This window comes from Pararge aegeria, chromosome 12 (genome assembly GCF_905163445.1).
Source record: "Pararge aegeria chromosome 12, ilParAegt1.1, whole genome shotgun sequence".
Lineage (NCBI taxonomy): Eukaryota > Metazoa > Arthropoda > Insecta > Lepidoptera > Nymphalidae > Pararge > Pararge aegeria.
The window spans coordinates 7,764,867-7,785,613 of NC_053191.1; the positions used below are offsets into that span (position 1 = coordinate 7,764,867).

The 20,747-nt window shown below is 33.9% G+C and overlaps 3 protein-coding genes and 1 long non-coding RNA gene across 7 annotated transcripts; 1 reads left to right on the forward strand and 3 right to left on the reverse strand.

The window, feature by feature from the left end:
* Positions 1–343: 343 nt before the first annotated feature.
* LOC120628232 (histone-lysine N-methyltransferase PR-Set7) lies at positions 344–5,896 on the reverse strand. Of its 4 annotated transcripts, none has more exons than XM_039896499.1 (6): positions 5,547–5,896; positions 4,884–4,986; positions 4,150–4,603; positions 2,732–2,922; positions 1,533–1,745; positions 344–965 (listed from the first exon to the last, which is right to left on the reverse strand). In XM_039896499.1, the coding sequence occupies exons 1-5, from the start codon at positions 5,554–5,556 to the stop codon at positions 1,538–1,540; spliced, it is 966 nt and encodes a 321-aa protein (XP_039752433.1). In that variant the 5' UTR covers positions 5,557–5,896; the 3' UTR covers positions 344–965; positions 1,533–1,537. The 4 variants fall into 4 exon arrangements, with proteins under 4 accessions (XP_039752433.1, XP_039752434.1, XP_039752435.1 ...); XM_039896500.1 differs by having other exon boundaries at positions 1,519–1,745; XM_039896501.1 differs by lacking the exon at positions 5,547–5,896 and adding an exon at positions 5,261–5,367.
* A 239-nt stretch (positions 5,897–6,135) lies between these two features.
* Positions 6,136–9,650, forward strand: LOC120628027 (histone deacetylase 8-like). Its single transcript, XM_039896213.1, has 8 exons — positions 6,136–6,458; positions 6,529–6,718; positions 6,994–7,135; positions 7,346–7,452; positions 7,789–7,981; positions 8,308–8,480; positions 9,124–9,324; positions 9,427–9,650. Exons 1-8 carry the CDS (start codon positions 6,378–6,380, stop codon positions 9,630–9,632), a joined length of 1,293 nt encoding a protein of 430 aa, XP_039752147.1. The 5' UTR covers positions 6,136–6,377; the 3' UTR covers positions 9,633–9,650.
* A 135-nt stretch (positions 9,651–9,785) lies between these two features.
* Positions 9,786–14,216, reverse strand: LOC120628028 (ubiquitin-conjugating enzyme E2 L3). Its single transcript, XM_039896214.1, has 4 exons — positions 13,994–14,216; positions 13,740–13,835; positions 13,415–13,601; positions 9,786–11,053 (listed from the first exon to the last, which is right to left on the reverse strand). Exons 1-4 carry the CDS (start codon positions 14,018–14,020, stop codon positions 10,899–10,901), a joined length of 465 nt encoding a protein of 154 aa, XP_039752148.1. The 5' UTR covers positions 14,021–14,216; the 3' UTR covers positions 9,786–10,898.
* A 1,574-nt stretch (positions 14,217–15,790) lies between these two features.
* Positions 15,791–18,276, reverse strand: LOC120628449. The gene is made up of 2 exons (XR_005658963.1): positions 17,915–18,276; positions 15,791–16,225 (listed from the first exon to the last, which is right to left on the reverse strand). It is a non-coding gene; the product is annotated as an uncharacterized LOC120628449 (long non-coding RNA).
* Positions 18,277–20,747: the final 2,471 nt, after the last annotated feature.

Here is a 20,747-nt window from a genome sequence, read left to right on the forward strand (position 1 = left end):
CTAAAAGACATTATTCAACTTTTTTATGATTACGATTAAATCACACTAGGTGCAGATTACGTGCGTGTTCACATACAACTAAAGACAGTGGGACGCGACCTCAATTTTTGCATAGAGACATCTGTGTTTTGTATGTGAACACTGTGGTTTTATTTTATACGCAATATAATGTTGTCGCAGTTGCCAGTTCATTTGTACTTCCACTTAGGTTGAGCTACCCGGGTACATAAGCGACCATTTAATTGTTGCTCAAAACCATAATGTGAAATAAGATAATATTTGTACCATATAAATTCAGTGTCTCTGGCTTTTTTATCATTCCTTTATATATTAAAATAAAAAGTAAATATGCAATGTTCACTAACAGGAACTGTGATATATTTGTAATATAATAACATTAAAATTAGGTGAAATAAACAATAATCGTGAGTTAACATTAATCATTAATTATTTATTTATACCTACTTAAGTATAGCTTTCGAAAAATTCGAGTATATGAGTTTATCTCCATTCCCATAACAAGTAGTTTTACATATAGGAAATACTGATACCAATAATAATATTTAATGATTATTAAAGAACTCAATGCATCGAGGCGTCGCGTCGTGTAATATTTTACTTAAAAATAAGTAGGTTTACCACTTAACTTCCTCCGTAAACTAGTAATTGTCAAAATGAAACAATACCGATGGAAGAACAGTCAACCATTGTCACATTTCTCCTAAACGTTTCACTATCATAGTAAATACATCATCGTACAATGATGAGTGACATAAAAGGCAGTTTTTTTTCTATCAATGTCCACCCTGTTGAAATATCGAACTAGAGTAGGCCACTTTTCTCACTACTTAACAATACCTACAGATGTCCAAACTCAAATAAAAACTATAACAAACTTTATATTAACTAACTTTAAATTAATAAATAATCATTAAGAGGATAAGTAGCGTTTCCCGGATGCATACCTGAAAAGAGAGAGTCATGTTAACATGAAGTACAGATAGAGAATGCGTCCCAAGTAGAACACACAGATTCAACGCCTGCACAACGTCATCGCCGGCGAAGACTAGATCCCCGATTTCTGACGTCATCAGGATGTGGGTGTTATCCAACAGGCATTCGGACTAAACTTTCGTCCAAAAACCCACATACAGTTCAAATATCAACCGTTTGACAGCCGATTGGCGCAGCGACTGCTTTCTGAGTCAAAGGCTGTGGGCTCGATTCCCACAAATGGAAATAAATAAATATAAATAAATAATTATATTGGTGGATTGGTGGGCTAAAGAGACCTTTGAGAACATTATAGCGAACTCTCAGGCACGTAGGTTTCCTCACGATTTTTTCCTTCACTGTTGACGCAAGTGATATTTTAATTGTTTAAGCACGCACACAATTTGAATTGGTACATGCTGGGATTCGAACTCGGCCCCCCGAAACGGAAGTGGAAGTCCCACCCACTGGGCTATCACCGCTTCTAGAAAGCCCACATGAATAAAGATAAATAATATGTATAACCTAAAGAACGTTACCCAGGTCAAAGCGCAAGCCATGGGTGGTGTTGCAGCGACTGCTTAGAGCGGTCACCGTAATCGTAGGTTAGTTCCTCGCCAGGCGAAATGTCTTGCGCCGCCAGCAGGACGAGGCGCGGCCCGTCAACCCAGACCGCCTTCGTGGACAGGTTGCCGTTGCGGGAGTGGTTCACAAGGCGGCCCAGACGGTCCGACTCGGCTGTTGCGTCGATACTAAAACAGTTGAGACATTTTTTTATTTATTCATATCCTTAAGACCCACACTGGATTGTCTTTGAGCTAGAATAACTGATGAATGATCAAACAATTCGCAGACACGGTTATGCCCAGCGCCTCAGGTTGTTGGGTCACGTAGAGAGGATGCTGACCAATAGAGGGGTCAAGGTGATGACAAAATGGACGCCACATCAAAAAGACACAAAAGAAGACCCAGAAAAAGGTGGATGCATTGTGCGGAACAGAATCTATAGAAAATTGGACAGTTGAAATTGTGGAAAAAGGAAGTGAAGGAAAGAACCCAGTGTAGGAATGTAGAAGAGAGAAGTAATTAAGACCAAATTAGACAGTTCTTTTTCGAGGATTAATCGATGGGTCTTTTAAAATGAACCGTTCACGTATCACAGGCGAGGTGCCTCCGCAAGGAATGCGCTCCACAATGTTGGGTTTATCAGTGAGACGTAAAGAGACGCTATCTCGCTCATTCCGTAAATTCCTAACTTTGGAACTTTCCTCCAAATTTAGAAAAAAAAAAGCACAACATTAAATACAATTTGTAGGCTTGTTAGAAAGGGTTTCAGCCAATGGGGAATTACCACAGCATGAATAAGAGATTTGACGGCTTTGATCTCGTGGTAAATGCCGACGAAGTTAAGTCGGCGCGCGCAAAAAAAGAAACAAAAAAGAAGGGAGTAGGTGCACTCACATACTCCCTTCTTTTTTGGTTTTTCACAATTGAGGCCAGTAATAGTGATTATTGGCGTTAATTGTGTACTCAGCCAAATTGCATACTTATTAAGAATTAAATAGTATATACACCCTATAATGAAACTAATGAAATCCACCTTTAAATAATAGATTCAATTCACTTACTCTATTATTAACTACTACAGATGGACACTATCAAACTTTCAAGTCATGATTTAAAGAAAAATTTAAATAGAAAATTTGTAGAGGATTTAAATGAAGCATTGATAACTCACCAATACTGTTGATCTTGAAGTCTAAAGTAGTACATATAGCAGCCAGCGTTCGGGTCTTGGGCATACTTGTATTCCCGTTCGCGTGCTTCCGCCACTCCAACCAGCTCGCCAGAGTATTCCACCACGAATTGGCCGCGGCCAAATGGACGCGTGGCGATAACACCGCGACCCTTGCCATCGAAATACGCAACCTGATAAGAAAAAAGCATTGACATTGAAAAAGCATTGATTTTTGATTTGTTGTTATATTGTTAGTGATGTTACAAACATAATGAATAATAAATATACTACAACAAAGCACACATTGCCATCTTGATCATAAGCACACATCGTCATCTTGCCCCAAAGTAAGCGTAGCTTGAGTTATGGGTGAATGAGTTAAGGATGAATGATGAAACTTTTTTTTTGAATAATGTACATAAATACTTATCATAAACAAATAAACACCCAGACACTGAAAAACATTTATCTTCATCAAACAAACATTTTTCAGTTGTAGGAATCGAAACCACAGCCTTGGAGTCAGAAAGCAGGGTCGCTGCCCACTGCGCCAATCGGCCGTCCAAGGCAATCCAAGTAATAAATCTTTTTAACCAACTTTGCAGTTGATGCTGTTAGGTGATTAAGGACACATAACATTTAATTTATAAAATTTTAGAAGTAAGGCGCGTTCAGCGCTTCCCTTTAAAAAAATAACAAAGGACCACAAAAAACACTTCACATGATTTTAGTATCATCATCCAGATAAAATATATTTTTCAAAATAGGATTAATATAAGAAGGGGTCTCAAATCATAGTTAACCTTTCTAGTAAAATAATAATAAACTTTCTAATAACATGATTATTAGGAACTGTGTATTTTAATAAATATTAGCTGTGTGTCTGTTTGTTAGTGACCTATGGTTGGTTCAATTATTTCTTGATGGAATTTGACTCATATTTAGCTTGCACTTGCTTTGCTAGAAATGCTTTACCTATAGTACTTTTATATAATTAATAAATTATTAAATAGGAATTCATCTCACTTGCTGTGGTGAATTCCTATAAGCTAATGACTTATTTTAGACCTTTTATATTATACAATAGATTCAATTCTTGTTACTTGAATTATCGCAAATGTATTAATCTTAAAATCTTAGTGAGCTGGTATTGTTGATATCATGATGATGATGATCCAGAATTTTATAACTACAAAAATTTAAAAATGTTATATTACTTATAAATAAAAGTAAAACTATTTGTATTTGTATTCTTTAAATTATTTATCATGCTTCAATACTTTTTTATGGCTTTGAAATTGCATGCAATCTATATGAGAGTTAATAGCTATTATTCATATGTTCCCACTGAAAATAATATTTAAGAGTCATAGCAAAGTTATTTATACTAAAATAAAAATTACAAGCCATAGGTTTACCTGAAGACCATCTTCTCTCTGTTCTCTTATTGCTCTTTCTAAATCTCTCATCTTTTCAGCCATAACACATTTAGAAGTCTTTCTTACACTACGCCTAACAGGGAAGTACTCAGTCAATTTATGATTAGTGCTTCCATTTACTTTGGCATCAAGTTTGGTTAGAAGTTCCCCTTTAGATAATACTTCTACTTTAGCATTGTTTTGTAGTGCCGGTGGAGATGAAGGTTGTTCTATTTTAGGAACTTTAAGTTCTTCTTTAAAATATTCAGTGAGTTTGTGACTTTCTGCAGCGCGAGCTGCTGCTCTTGCCGCCCTCGATCTTGCTGTGCTGCCATTTGTCATATTAGTAATGCCATTTGATGCTTTCAATGGTTTAGACTTTAATTCTTTCTTAATAGCTGGTTCCAACAGCAATTCTTCATTTTCAGTCTTTACAGGTGCAGATGTAATAATCCTGTAAAAATTACTTTAAAATGTACCATATTGTTTGTTGCCATACTGTGGTGATAGCAGAACAGACTACAGTTATTGTCTTACAACACAATTTAGGGGATATAATGGAGAATGTGTAGCAGATCTAATGAAATCACAACCCCATCTGCCCAGCATGGTGATTCTAAACAAACCCACCCATTGAGAGAGATCTTCAGTCTAGCAGTTACAGGCTATTTTTGTCTCAACATCATCATAACTAAGACTAGGTACTATAAGATCATAACACACTAATAGATTACCTGCGCTTTCTATAATTTCGTGTTGGTTTAACCAGCTTCTCTTCACATAATTCAATGCGATGTGGTGTTTTTACAACCTCCTGAGCAGCCATTAAGTTATTTACTGAAAATCATCATACATACATATTCACAAACATTGCAAATCTTACTAACATTATAAATATGAGTTTTAGTGTGCTACTCCTGCTTGCCACAATGACTGAACCAATTTCCTGAATTTTGTTCAGTCATTGTAGTTAGCTTATGCACTGAAGTTACTCATAATCTCTAGTCACATTTTATTACCAATAATTCAAAAGGTTCTTGAATCTATTGTCGGTATAAGCAAGAAAACAAGTAACTTAAGTAATAATTACACATTCATACTAAAACTTAACTGTAAATATTGTCATCGTTGCCACAAAAACCACAACCACGAAATAAAAAAAATCTAGATTTAATTCCCTGTCTGTGTGATAAAATATACTTAGTAATAGTTTTCTTTTGTGGGTAGGTTAAACTTTCAGCGAATTATTTACTTCGAAGTTACTGAATAAAAGACATATGCGTTAGTTTTGAAATAACTACTACTTTATTTGGTGATTTAAGGTGATTTTTTTATCGAAGACAGTTTGTCATGTCAAAATGCGTAATGTTTATTTATGTAAATAGAATAAAACTAACCTCGAACCATTTCCACTTCAATTTATAGATCACTGATACAAAATCAAAGAACACCATCGAAGTATTCTTTCTTTAATAACCTTTACAAACTCTAGACACACAATACATAAAGATTAGAAATGGATTATAGTTACAAATGTTTTGTAATACATGTCATATTATAACGATTTATTATGATAATTTCATCTTAGCGAATCCATGGAAATACTTGGAAATCTAACATCCAACATAACACTCCAGTTACTTCGGTATAATTCATAACTATTCACTCGTTACAGTCATAAAATTATAAAACATTGCTTTCTATAACGTCAAAATTGATTTTTTTATGATTCTATAGAAAATGGATGATGAACACCACAGACTACTTAATTATAAATATGGAGGACATTGCAGTTGGACGCGTTTGCCAAAACGGATGTATATTACTATTGTCTATGATTTCACGGTTCACTGAGGTTGTTGAGAATTCCAGGTTTTTGACCCCGGAAGCAAAGAGGCTACACTTTGATACATTTTCGAGATGTAATTGCGAATCGAATCAGAAGACAGAAATCTTTCATATTTTTAGCTTTGTCAAAAGGACGGAAGACGAAACCATTAGGCTAGTAGCCTAATGGTGTCCTCTATAAAATGTTCAAAGAAAAGTTTTCTTTTATTTTTATTCTACGCCAGAGTAAGAACTAAGAACCCAGACACGGAAAAAACACCGATATTTAAATCAAAATTTTCGCGCTACAATGTCGTAATGTCACTGGGTCTATCAAAATTAACAAATAAACTTCAAAAGTTAGAAGGAAGTAAAGAAAACCTTTTAATTTTTTTTAAAATATGAGTAATCGTAAAGTAGCTTATGTATGGGAAGAAAATTTGATTGAACATTGTGATCGTTTGCCAGCAGTAATCGGAAGGGTCCGTGAACAAATTTTTGTACCATAATGAAATTTTTGACACAAAAATTACTAATATTTTTGTTTTTCAGGCATCGTTAGTGCACAGCTTAATAACTACGTATGGTCTTTTAAACAATGTTAAAGTGGTACGGTCTACGCCAGCTACATATAATGACTTGAAGTTATTTCATTCTGATCTTTATCTTGACCATTTGAAGACATTTGGTCAGATCGATGATGATTACATGCCTACTACTGAAGATGAAGAATATGGTTTAGGTGTTTATGTGTGCACAATTATTTCTGTTAAAGAAAACTCAGTAAGGGAGTTAAAAATTCACACCTCAGATTAATACACCTGTCCCTGTTATTATTACTAAAATGTGATTATAATTGTTAAAGACTGCCAACTCACTATAGAGCTTGGTGGGCCTCAATTCAATTGTCAGGCAGCAGCGTCAGTTGCTAAACCTGATCCGTTATCAATTATAACTATCTGGTCTAATCTCTTTATTATATGGCCTAAGTAAATTTATAACTTTTACTTATTATAGGATATGATTGTCCACCCATATCAGATCTGTATGATACTGTAGCAACAATTGCTGGAAGTTCAGTAACTGCAGCAAAGTGTCTTCTTCTAAATATTGCTGATGTGGCTATAAATTGGTGTGGAGGATGGCACCATGCTCACAGGTTAGGCCTAAATTAAATGATTACATAAAAGTTTCTCATTAAGATGAAATCTACATAAAATTTGATTATCCTGCTATTCCTGTTTTGGATGTACAACCTGCTATCGAGCAGGCTGTACCTACATAACAAAACCTTTAGAACAATATTTTTCATTAAAATAACAAAAAACAATGAAAATATCCTGTGTATCAATGTTATATTTGTTCATAGATTTGGTGCAGAAGGATTTTGTTATGTCAATGATATAGTAATTGCAATAGAAAAACTAAAGTTAAAGTATCCAGAAGTACTTTATGTTGACTTGGATGTACACCATGGTAAGTATATTTATTATTGTATTATATTGATTAACTTTGCATTTAATAGACTAACTTTCAGCTCTAAATAATTCCTGATTTGCTGCCTAGATCTGATAGAAAAAAAAACCCAGCCCAACCATTTTATTTGAAATGACAAGACCTTTTAAATTCCCATCAAAATAATTAAAGTTGTTTTGTAAATATAAAGCTAAAATGGTATTTGGGCTTTGATAACATGCATTTTACTATTACAAGCTTTTTATAAGGTAATTAGATAGAGAAGCAATTACTTTAAATTATTAAAGGCAATCTCATGTTCATATGATATGAATGTATAGATAATATTATTTGTAGGTAATGGTGTTCAAGATGCCTACAATTTAAGTAAATCAGTATTTACCTTATCATTTCACAAATGTGAACCAGGGTTTTATCCCGGCACAGGACATGTAGAAGATATAGGTACACTAAAAGGAAAAGGCTATATGTGTAATTTTCCACTACAGGCATATTATTCAGATGAAACTTTTGAATATGTTTTTGATAAGTAAATTTTATTTTTCTTTCATTTTAGTTTTAATTTCTTTTTAACTTATCAGTTAATAGCTTTAGAATTCATAAAACATAAAAACTATTTTTATTTGGCATCCAAAGTAGCATTTACTCTAAAACCATACTTGTATAGTCTATTATTTTCTGCAATTTTTAGAGAATTTATTTTACCCCATTTTTGAAACATACTTTAGACTAAAAAGTATCAAAGATTAAGTACAATATTAGACAGCTCAATTGAATAAATATTAACTAAATGTATACCAAGTTTACAAGGATTAGTATTTTTCTAGACATGTTACAATTTAGATTTCATTTCAGTGTATTTACCATGGTATATTCATGCTTCATGCCTGATGCAATTGTTGTCCAATGTGGAGCAGATGCTCTTGCTCATGACCCTGTGGGTGGTGCTGGACTCACCATGAAAGGATATTGTTCTTGCATTCAAAAAGTTCTCGACAAACGGAAACCCACTTTGCTTTTAGGAGGAGGTAAATTTTATAACACACCATCTAGGCCTGGCCATGCTTTGCTATGAATCAATATAACACAACTTCTCATTTCGTAAAGACTTAATTACAAAAAGTATTCATCAACACACCATCTAGGCCTGCCCATGCTTTGCTATGAATCAATATAACACAACTTCTCATTTCGTAGACTTAATTACAAAAAGTATTCATCCCGTTTTAGCTAACAGTTTCCAGTTTTCCTACCTCCAAACTGAAACTCAATACTAATCAAATATAGACTTGGGGATAGAACCTAGGACCTTTGGTTTTTAGTTAAAAATGTTAACTACAACCATCCATACATCACAAAAAATTATTAAGTCAGTAAATACAAAATATATTGCACTTATTGAATTAAAAATAAATAAATAAAAAAAAACCAAGACAGTTAAATTTTTGAAGATTTACTTAACACAAGGAATCGGAATAGTTGTATAATTTATATAGATAATAAATAATGTTGATAGGACTTTAATAATTTTCACCTCATGTTATGTAGTTTCTGAATACTACAACAATGAATTGATATGGCTTTTAATTAGGATTATATGCCTAGTATTGAGGAGCTTCTAATATGTAGGAAACCCTTCAACATTTGTGAAAATGTTTGTAATGCTTGCAGGAGGGTATAACTACACAAATGCTGCCAAACTTTGGACTACAATCACAGCCCTTGTGGCAGGAATTGAATTGGATGAAACTATACCTGAACATCATTATTGGCCAAAGTATGGACCTGATTTTAGATTATCTGTGCAGCCATTACTAAGTAAAGATGTAAATACAAAACAATATATTACACATACCATATCCATTGTTAAAGGTAATTACTGAAAATGTTATAATCTAACAATTAAAGTCACAATTACTGTACCACCTATTAGAAATATACAATACAAATTTGACAATATTTAATGTTTTTCAGAAAATTTAAGCAAATATTTACAACCTGATGAAGTTGTAGAGCCACTGATAAAGAAACGAAAAATTGATGATGAAGATGACTCCAAAGATAAAAGTTCTATTGTAATGAAAAGTAAATTAGACTTAAAGTCTGAAAATAATGATGCAATGGATGTTCATAATCAAGTTACTGACAAAACTGTAGATATTTATGAGTTCTTTGATTAAAAATATTGTTGCTTAATATTTTTGACTTATTTATGAAGAAAATAACTATGATGACACTAGATTAGCATTGAATTTATAGCAATTAATATTTTTTTAAAGACGTAACTTAGCAAAGATATAGGGTAAAGATCTAGTTTATTTAGAAAGACCAAAGAATTTTTAATATTTATTCAAATAAAGCAAAATTATAAATAAATTGTTTATCCACAAGTCTCAGTTCAACAAGCGCTCATTTACCTCAACTGTCTCCACTGTATTTCCATGTAAATAATACGACTTAAATTATATAATGATGAGAACAATAGCTTCTGTATCCCATTAACAGCTTGAACCCTATATGTTTCAAATAAATAATTATAACAATAGACACCAAATTACCAGGATATCTATTTATTGATACAGTAAGTCCACTTTAGTAATTATTTACAGATTGATACTTTATTTAGCAACATTAATAAAATAAAAAATATCTGTAACTTTATCATTTCCATTTGCATATAAACAACAGTTAATCTTTATTCCAATATAAGTTTGCACAGTATCCACCAAGCAATGTGTTATAAGCTATTTACAAAACAAAGAAAACAATTTGAAATTATATAATAAGTTTAATACTATTACAGTGTAAAGTAAAGAAAATTATTAGGATTGCTTTAAGATTTCTGGAATATTAAAAAGCAATTATAAGATTCAATTATGTGCAGTAATTCAAGTACCATGTCAGAGGTCAAAAGGTAATAATGGCGATAATTATAGTTTTGTATGATTGTCTGGTGTAACAAGTAAACAATTAATGCCAGCCATGTAACCCTTCAAAAATCATGTCCTGTTAAGCATTTTCTTTGTAATGTTAATTTGTTTGCTTTTTATTACACCACTATTACAACAACCAAAATCTTTAACATATAACTATTGACATTTGTTACCTTTGGAAACACTAGTTTACCTTTGTTCATATAATTGGTTCTCAAAACTTTCAAGCATTGTGGTTTATGAAAACAATAGGCCCATATCCGCATATACAATAAAGCATTAAGAATCGACAGCAAGAATGAAATATTGATTAGAAAGCTTGTATTATATTTTGATATCACTAATATTTTTAAACTTCAGAAAAAATCTCAACGTTGTACAAATAAGAGTAGAATACTAGAATTAATATTTCATCTAAAGCCTAAAAATTTTAAGGATAAAATATGAACACAAGTATTCTAGAAACTATCAAAAGAAATTTGCTGTTCATTCTTTGTAATGTGTCGGCGTTGCTTAATCAGTAGGCCGCTTTTCACTATGCTTCTTAGTGAATTCCTCTGCATTTTTTGTAAACTTTTTTCTATCTTTAAGAAATTCCTCTGCAAGTTCAGCACGCAAGGGATGTTCCGGCTCAGGATCGTTTACGAGAGCAACTAGCGCTTGAATCACTGCAATAAAAATTAATTTTTATTATTTAGATAAACTGGTAGCCATGACTAGGATTATGCAAAATGTAACGGAATTACGAAATACTGTTGAAGGGTGTATAAGTACATTACATAAGGAATCATCCTGTAAAAATATTAAACAAAAGAAGCATATTTATTTTTCCATACAAACTAATTCGAAACAAACTCAGTGTTTACTTATGTCAACACTATTGAAGATTAAAGATTGACACGTGCATAGTACCTACGCTACGAGAAGTGAACGTAATAAAGTGACGGGATTCACTTGATTTTACTTTTTTATTTTTTTTATTTATTTATTAGGTTTACTTACAAACACTTACACTAATCCAACCGTTTTTAAAATTTTAGCTATTCTATTTAAGTGTAATGTTTTCTTAAAAGTAAACACAGCATATGAAAATATACAATAACACCATAACATGAAAACAAAAGGTATCCTGAATGAGAATATAATAACAACATCTCTCACACACTAAAAAATAAATCAAGGTACAGCAAAAAGGGTCAATTGGTCCATGATAAAAATATCTTATCTCTGAACTTATATAATGAGTCACGAGTAAATATCAACTTCAGTGCTAATGTGGTTTAGGGTCTTACATAATCTTGGAACAGGGGAATTGGCACCAAGAACTTTTGCATGTGGTGTTAGGGCTGTATATGATTTATTTCAGTAAAAATTATAGCAATGGTTTACTAAAATATACACTCCAATAACAATTTAAAAAAGCTACCTTGCAGTGTGTTAACCAATAAACATTTTAAATATTAAATTTTAATCATAATCATCATCCTAAGCATATTGGTTATAACTGCTGGGCACTGTTCCTATGCAAGTTTGTTGCTCCGGCTTTAACTATCATTCCTACATGTAACATATAAACCAGTGGCCTTATTTATTAAGAGAAAATCCACTGCCTTCGAAAAATTTTGCCTGATTCTTGAGAATCAAACTCAGGACCGGTGAATATATACAGTAAGGTGTACACATCAAAGACCCTGTAAATAGTTTTTGAAAGTGTGATAATTTTTAATCTAAGGTGATTATTCCTGTTAGTGTTTGTTTATCATTTCAGATTGTGAAACATTTATTTTGAGTCCTATGCTGATAACATACATTTTCTACACTACAGTATGCTGTTTATCAAATATGGCACCATATTTTAACATTAGTAGATTTTATATAATATTAGCTTTGCTCTGTGGTTTCACTTGCATAAACTCAAAGTCAATTATTTCTTTATTCAAATGCATGCATGGCACTTTTGATGCATACAATAATTCATCAAAAGTGCCATATATGCAAAAAAAAATATGACATACCATGATGGTGGTTACAGTTTACAACCTGCTTCGTTAAATCACATCATCTATCTAACAAAGATACTTATAAGTCTCAAATACACAAACACAAACAATACAAGCTTATCAGCTTTATAATAAATCATAGTAACAATAGTGTTGTAATATATTTTAATAAACTGCTGAGAAGTTTGCCCTCGCGAATAATATTATACACATCTTACTCTTGGATCTTCAATCACTCAAACAATGCCAATGCAAAGTACCTTCCCAGGGACCTGCTCCATTTTCATTAAAATACACTGCAAATTACTGCATACATGGGGAGGTTATCTATGGTATAATATATATGTATTGGTAAGGGTATATATATATGTTGGTTAGGGTAATATCTCATATTATTATTAACACGTCATTGCTCCTCATTTCGCTATACTTATCTATGTGTTTTTGGGTACTTTCCCAAACCTAATGAAACATAGTAAACTCATTCCTCTATTTAAATCTGGTATTAAAAATGTTATTAACAATTACAGACCTATCACAACTTACCAGCTCTTAGTAAGATATTTGAAGAAATTATATTAAATCAACCTATCTATCACTTTAATGTAAATAAAACACATACTGTTCAGGGTATAACTTGCTATACCCTGAACAGTATGGCTTTCCTAAAGGTCGTAGCACACCAGATGCAGGCGCTAAACTTATAAAACATGTTTATTATGCCTGGGAACAATCAAAGAACGCCATGGGGGTGTTTTGTGATCTATCTGAAGCCTTCAATTGTGTTGATCATAAAACCTTGCTTCTTAAGCTAAGCCACTATGGTATCCAAAAGGTTACACTCAATTTCACAAAATCTCACAATGTACATTTTCTAATACATTTTGTACAATACAACCTACGATAAACCTATAGAAAAACATACACCACTACTATATCCTTGTGCAAATAAATAGTTCTTTGGACATAAATGTTTCATTTTGTTGCAATTTCTAAAGGGATTTTACCTCTTTAGTAGAAAAATCTTACCTTGGTCAGTCTTAGTAGCAGGTTTCCAGTTTTCTGCACTGATAATAGGAAGGCAAACTTGACCCTTCTCATCAATGTTTGGATGATAGATTTTAGTCTTGAAACTTATCTTAGGTGGTTTGAAAGGATATTCAGCAGGAAAATTAATTTCAATACGAAATGCTCCTTTGTTGTATGGAGGGTTATCCTAAAAAAAAGGATTAACTTATTTCGGAATTTGTTAGGCACTTCAACAAGATAAGAGAAATATATGGGAATTTCAGTGAGTCATAATTAGATTGAAATTTATATTTTCAACATTGAGCAACAGTAAAAAAATACTTACAGGAACAATTAAGCCTTGCCATGTTAAGATATTAGACTCATCCACTTGAATGTCCCTAAAAGATTTAAGCCCCGAATGCCTGATATCGTTTAATTCCTGAAAATGTAATGTTTTATGAATTTTAGATAATTTCACTATAATATGGGTCACAATATTCCTAAGGTTCATCATTTATATCTTTCTTTTATACACTTATAATAAACTCGACTATATTATATGGAACTTTACGAAATAAAATTAATTTAGTCTCGGACCTTTTGAAGTCTCCTTGTTGCAGCCATGATAGGTTAACTGCAGCACGGTATTGTATACTAAAAATGACGTAAATCTTGCAACTTATTATAACTGCTCTAAATAGACGTCCACTTAACCAACATAATTCGTAATACCGAAAGTTTCAATTAGTATAACGTCAGTGATATATTTTGCCTGCCCGCTGAACTTGATCGAGCTCCGCCATTACGGTACGATCACAGATTAAAAATCACAGTTCACAGATTAATGATTTTAGTTTCGAAAAGTGAAGTAATGTAGAATATATACAAAAAAACTTTCCTTGAGCGATTTTAGCCGTGATTTTTAAACAACGCGTGAGCTATTATAGTGTACAAGTATGTGCGCAAACTCAGGTGCACCCTCTATTCCCTCACTCTAATAGTCCGATGGGACGGCGCGGCAGCTCCGACACGGCAAGCACAACAATTGGACATGTCCACTTGTTATGTGCTGTCGCTGCTCCAACACAACCGGAATATAGTAGCTAAATTAATGTGCTCTCCGAGGCACGGGGGTGAAACACCACCAATTTCCAAACTCCGGGCTGGTACTAAGAGTGTCTTTAGGATTACCTCTTAGCTACTTATCATATAGATTGCGGTTACCAGTAGTAATATATTAAATCAATGGCGGTTACGAATAACAGTAAGTTTAAAGTTCTTAAAACCTACAATATGTACCTGTTTAATCCAACCTCATAATTATGAATTCAATCATAGTGTCGAAACTCTAATAGTCTACTCAGTGAATCAAAGACCACACAAAAACTACACATACGTAGTAAGAATAAGCTATAGCTAACAATAAGTACAGATTAGAAAAAAAGCGCGGGAAACTTCGAATTTGGCGGACGTGGTTTTTAGATTTTAATTTTTAATTATTGAAAAAAGTGGATCAGATAAGGAATTTAGTGTTTAAGAGTATTTAGTAAATTGTTTCTAGATATTTATTTTATTATTTTGTGTTATTATTAGTGTATGTATTAATTATTGAGAGTTGGTAAGTTTTTTTTCTTTATATGGGGGTCGATCCCCCGGACGACCCCGGAGGTCCGGGGCCTGGCCCTGGACCTCCTGTAGGATATAACATAGTCATTGATGATTCGTCAATGGACACTGAGGATGGCTTTGTTCCTGCTTCACAACGTAAACGCACGAAACCGCGAAAAAGGTGTCGTCATTGCAACTGTAAAAAACGAAAGAGTAAGGATGGAAAATTGTATGCCCAAGCATGTCAGTGCGAAGACTCTGACGGAAAAATTATTCCAATTGTTTTAGATGATATTAAAGATGAGAACAAAAATATGTTACCTCCTAAAAGCCATGCCCCACCGGTCAATACTGGTGCCAACATGACTCAACCCACTACCTCGGGTCTCTCACAACCACTACCTAGAAAGTATGTTAGCACAGATTCCGGCCCTTTCACTGTCCACATACAAAGAATCACCTCATCCCCAAATGATCCAATACAGTTTGGCAAAGATTTGAAAAAATATAAAATAAATAATATTGTTAATGGCAGTTTAAAACGCATAGGCAGAAATAGATTGTCCATGGCTTTTTCCAATTATGAGGATGCCAACTTGTTTACAGAGAGCTCATTGATAGTGGGCCTCTCTTACAAAGTTTTCATTCCTAGCTTTACTGTTACACGAGTGGGTATAGTGAAAGGTGTGCCCCAAGACTGGACGGAAGAAGATATCCAGGAAAATATCAATGTTCCTATAGGATGTGGTAAAATCATAAAGGTAAGACGTATTAAAAGAAAAAATGTTACTGATGGTACAGCTTTATTTTCAAATACAAACATGGTTGTATTGACGTTTGATGGTCAAATTTTACCAAAAAGGGTTTACATGTGTTATACAGCACTCCCTGTTGAATTATATATTTTCCCAACCATCCAGTGCTACAATTGTTGCAAATTTGGCCACACTAAAATTCAATGCAGATCCAAGCCCCGTTGCTTTAAGTGTGGGGATGAACACCCCTCAGACACTTGTGCCGTTGTCTCTGATAATGCTCGTTGTCTTCATTGCACAGGTCGCCACTTTACGACTAGTAAGTTGTGTCCAGAATTTTCTAGACAGCAGAAAATCAAAATTTCAATGGCCCAGAGCTGCATATCATATGCAGAGGCGGCTAAAGTCCATCCCCCTTCTACATCAAAGTCTTATGCTGATGTAGCTGCTACCTCTCCTCCACAATCTGAAAATGAAAATCATCCTTCATCAAACTTCAATTCATATGTACCATCAGCACCAAACAGTTCTCATAAAAAAACTGTGTTTGTTCAACGTCGTGTACCTCCAAAACAAACTGGAGGATATGACCGTTCCATGCATCAATCGATTGACAGTGATTACAATAATGCTAATTCTCAGATGCCTGATGGTTATGTCTTAAAACAGAGATCATCAAGTACAATCCCACAACAATCCATTGCAGAATTAATTTTGGAACTTATAAAATTACTCTCTAATTCTAGTTTAAATAACACTTCTAATACTATCTCTTCACCGTCCAACGTCGCAAATTCTTTATTGACAGCTCTAAACCAAATCTTTAATTATGGACCACAAAATCCTTCAGTGGAACTGTAGGAGTGCCATAAGCAAAAAAACTGATATTCTTTACTTGCTAAATAAATATAAGCCTATGGCTATGTGTCTCTCTGAGACATGGTTAAAACCAGAGTTCTCTTTCAGGATCTCTGGTTTTGTTACTGTGAGAAATGATAGGCTTGATGGATATGGTGGAGTGGCCATACTCATTGCCAAAGCTTTCTCCTATAAAATTTTTTCACTCCCTCCCCTCAGTGATGGCATTAATGCCATTGCTGTGATTGTAAATAAAATTTGTATTATTTCTGTTTATATTCCTCACCCTTCTTATTCCTTATATAATGAGTTTAGTCATTTACTTACTACTTTACCTAGTCCATTTTTAGTGCTTGGGGATTTCAATTGTCAAAATCAGTACTACCCCATGTACTAGTTCTAATTATTATGGTGAATTGATGGCAGATATTTTAGACTCTCAAAATATATGTATTTTGAACAATGGCACTCCAACTCGACTAACTGGTCCTGGTGAATGCCTTAGTGCTCCTGACCTATCTCTTTGCTCTCCAAGTATGGCCTCTCTGATATCCTGGAGTGTACTTGATCATTCTTATGGCAGTGATCACTTACCACTTGTTCTTACTTTACCTATCTCTTGCCCTCCTTCTAACATACAATACAGTTCTAAATTAAAACATAAGCTGCCAGATGACTGGACTACATTTAAACATTATGTTGATTCAAAAATATCTAGCCTTCCTACGGTTAAAGGTGGTAATGAAACAATATGTGCAGATGCATTTAGTAAAATTCTTATTGATGCTGCTAACACTTTATTCAACGAGGTAATAGACAAGGTAAAATTCCATTTCCCCCTTGGTGGGATCATGAATGCACAATTGCCATTAAGCAACGGAAAGAGGCTGAGAAAAAATATTGTTCCATGATGACTATGGATAATTTTGAAAATTATTCTCAAACAGTTTCTACAACTCGTAAGCTCCTAAAAAAGAAGAAATTTGAGGGTTGGAAACGATTTTGCGAGTCCATAAGTCCTGATATTTGTCCATCGGTAGTTTGGAGAAATATTAGAAGGTTTAAATCAGCTTTCTATGAATCTCCATCTGGTGCATTACCTATTGAGCTAGCCGACCAATTTATGGATAAGTTTGCTCCTCCATCAGTTCCTGACTTTAACATTGTCCAGTGTTGTACTTTTTCCTCTAAAGCTTGTAGTTATACAGACCTCAATGCTCCCTTTTCTTTGTCTGAACTAGAAGGGGTTTTATCTTATGTAAAAGATTCATCCCCAGGCGAAGACGGCATTACTTACTCTTTCTTAATAAACAGCAGTGTCGCTTCCTTGAACTACTATTTGAGTATTATTAATGCCATTGTGTTGTCTGGTAATATTCCTTCTTCTTGGAAAACCCAAGCTATAATTCCCATATTAAAACCAAACAAACCAGCCTCTGATGTTTCTTCTTTTCGCCCAATAGCCCTATCCTCTGTTCTTGCTAAAATAGCTGAGCATCTTGTTAAAAACAGGTTAGAATTTTTCATTGAAAATAATAATATTTTGACAGCTAATCAGCTGGGATTCAGAAAAGGCCGTAGTACCACAGACAATATTAGTATTTTGGTTTCGGATATTCGGCTAGCTTTCTCGAGTAATGAGTCGGTTCTTGCGGCCTTTCTTGATATCAGCTCAGCGTATGAATATGTGCTGATCTCAGTTATGCATAGAAAACTTCATGACCTCCATGTACCACAATTATTAATTACATTTATTATCAATATGCTTTCTGAGAGGTGTATTAAATTAGACCTACATAACGGTACTCAACTTTCAAGGCTGGCATGGAGAGGTTTACCCAGGGGTCCGTCCTCAGTCCATTACTGTATAATATTTATACATATGATTTAGAAAAATCATTAAACTCTGATGTAAATATTTTGCAATATGCTGATGATCTACTCTTATACAAATCGGATAAGTGTATTGAACATTCTAGTAACTGTTTAACTACAACTCTTAAAAAGCTAAATTACTGGTTAGATGTCCACGGACTGGAATTGTCTGTTAATAAAAGCACTGTTGTTCTATTTTCTAGACAGAGAATCTATCCCGATTTCAACGTCCTTTATAGGGATAATCCTATCCCTGTAAAGTCTGAAGCGAAATTCTTGGGCGTTATTTTAGACTCCAGACTTACTGGAGTTCCTCACTGTAACTATATTGTAGCTAAGTGTGAAAAAAACTTAAATATGATCAGGTATCTAACCGGTGTCTGGTGGGGTGCTCATTCTTTTTCCTTGAGTCTTATTTATAATGCCCTTATTCGTAGCTTATTAGATTACGCCACTTTTATTCTAGAGCCCTGTAGTGCCGTTGCTCTTAGGAAATTAGATAGCGTGCAGGCAAAAGCGCTAAGGATCATCCTTGGTGCTATGAAATCTACTCCTATCAATGCTATGCAAATAGAGTGCGTTGATCCCCCTCTATGTTTAAGACGACAATTTCTAGCTGATAGGTATCTATTTAAAGCTATGCAATTTTCACAGCATCCTTTACGTGATAAACTTCAACTCCTCTTAGAATTTATAGATACTTGTTCGTACTGGTCCCATAAATCTGCCCCGTGTCTTATCAAAAGCTATCGAATGTTTTGCTCCATAGAAGCGCCGATCTATAGTACATATTGCTATCCTACTTTTTATTCTAAATATAATGCATTAATAATCTCTCCGGATGTTAGAATTAATCCAGGTATTCCAAGAAACCAGTTGGAAGCTCCTCAATATGTAAACATATTAAAAGAAAATAAATTTTCTGATTTTCATTATATGTATAGTGATGCTTCTAAGCATTCACCGGATGGCCCGGTTGGAGTTGGAGTTTTTCATGTTCAATATAATATTGTCAGAAAATAAAACTTCCACCGGAATCATCAGTATTTACTGGAGAATGCTTTGATTTGTTAAAATCTGTTGAATATATTCTTCTTGTCAAACTTAAGGAATCTATCATATTTACCGACTCTATGAGTGCTCTGCAAGCTTTATCTAGATTTCCATTTAAGTCTGCCCAGATAAGCCATGTTATTTTATAAATTAGAAACCTCCTGCTTACTTGTAATGAAAAAGGCTATACAGTGGTGTTTTCCTGGGTACCAGGTCACACTGGAATTTCTGGAAATGAACGTGCTGACCAGCTTGCCAATGAGGCTATATCATGCGGAGATATTGCCGACTATTGTAACTATGCCTATGATTTATGTGCACTGCCAAAACATTCCCTTCAGGAATCTTGGAAAATGGCTTGGTCGATTTCTAGCCAGTCAAAGGGTAAATCTTTCGCTAGGATTCAAAACTCTATTCCGTCAAAGCCATGGTTCTCGGGTTTAAAGTTGAGCAGGAGAGTGACATGTATCTTGACGCGTATGCGTTTGGGCCACGTTTGTTCTCCTGTGCAACTGGCGAAATTTGGAATTGTGGATAGTGATTTGTGCGAATGTGGTGAGGTGGGTGACCTGAACCACATATTCTTATCATGCTCAAAATATAACCGGGATTCATTTTACCAGGGTCTTATTAAGTTAAACATCCCACTTCCTACTTCCGTTGACATCCTCTTGTCCATTAATGAACCATGTATATATAAACTTTTTTCCTCATTTATCCTATTGTATGATATTAAGTTGTAAATAAGTAGCTAGTTTAAATATTCCATATTATTAAATTATTTTATTATTAAATCCATATTATTATGCTATTTAATCCTTTCCTGATCCTATTAATTCTTTTCGAAATTCCGTTTCCTTTTTATAAAAAACTTAGTTTTTTTTTCAATGTAAAAAGTTTCCTCGTTTAAAAAAAAAATGTATAAATAAGAACAACACTTGACCACAGAATAAGCAATTGACTATCGTTCAATCGCTCAGCGCGCAGAACCAATAAACCAAAAAGAAGAAGAAATCGGCACGTTGTATTTCGCCAATAGCAAAAAAAAAAAGTATAAAATTCAAAAGATAATAACCCTAGATAGATAACCATATCCAGACATAATAATACCATATCCTGTATACAGCGTAGTACATGGGTGTATCCAGGAGGGGCGCAGCTGCCCCTCCCTGGAAATCTCTCTGAAACTATATGAACTGGCG

Coding starts and splice junctions, on each gene's coding strand:
- LOC120628028 (XM_039896214.1), bottom strand. CDS start 14,020: ATGGCTGCAACAAGGAGACTTCAAAAG. Junction 13,836..13,993: donor CAACAAGGAGACTTCAAAAG/GTCCGAGACTAA, acceptor TTACATTTTCAG/GAATTAAACGATATCAGGCA. Junction 11,054..13,414: donor TGCTACTAAGACTGACCAAG/GTAAGATTTTTC, acceptor TTTTTATTGCAG/TGATTCAAGCGCTAGTTGCT.
- LOC120628232 (XM_039896499.1), bottom strand. Junction 2,923..4,149: donor AGAGAGAAGATGGTCTTCAG/GTAAACCTATGG, acceptor TTTTCTTATCAG/GTTGCGTATTTCGATGGCAA. Junction 1,746..2,731: donor CTTCAAGATCAACAGTATTG/GTGAGTTATCAA, acceptor CAACTGTTTTAG/TATCGACGCAACAGCCGAGT.
- LOC120628027 (XM_039896213.1), top strand. CDS start 6,378: ATGAGTAATCGTAAAGTAGCTTATGTATGGGAAGAAAATTTGATTGAA. Junction 6,459..6,528: donor TGCCAGCAGTAATCGGAAGG/GTCCGTGAACAA, acceptor TTTGTTTTTCAG/GCATCGTTAGTGCACAGCTT. Junction 7,982..8,307: donor TTTGAATATGTTTTTGATAA/GTAAATTTTATT, acceptor ATTTCATTTCAG/TGTATTTACCATGGTATATT.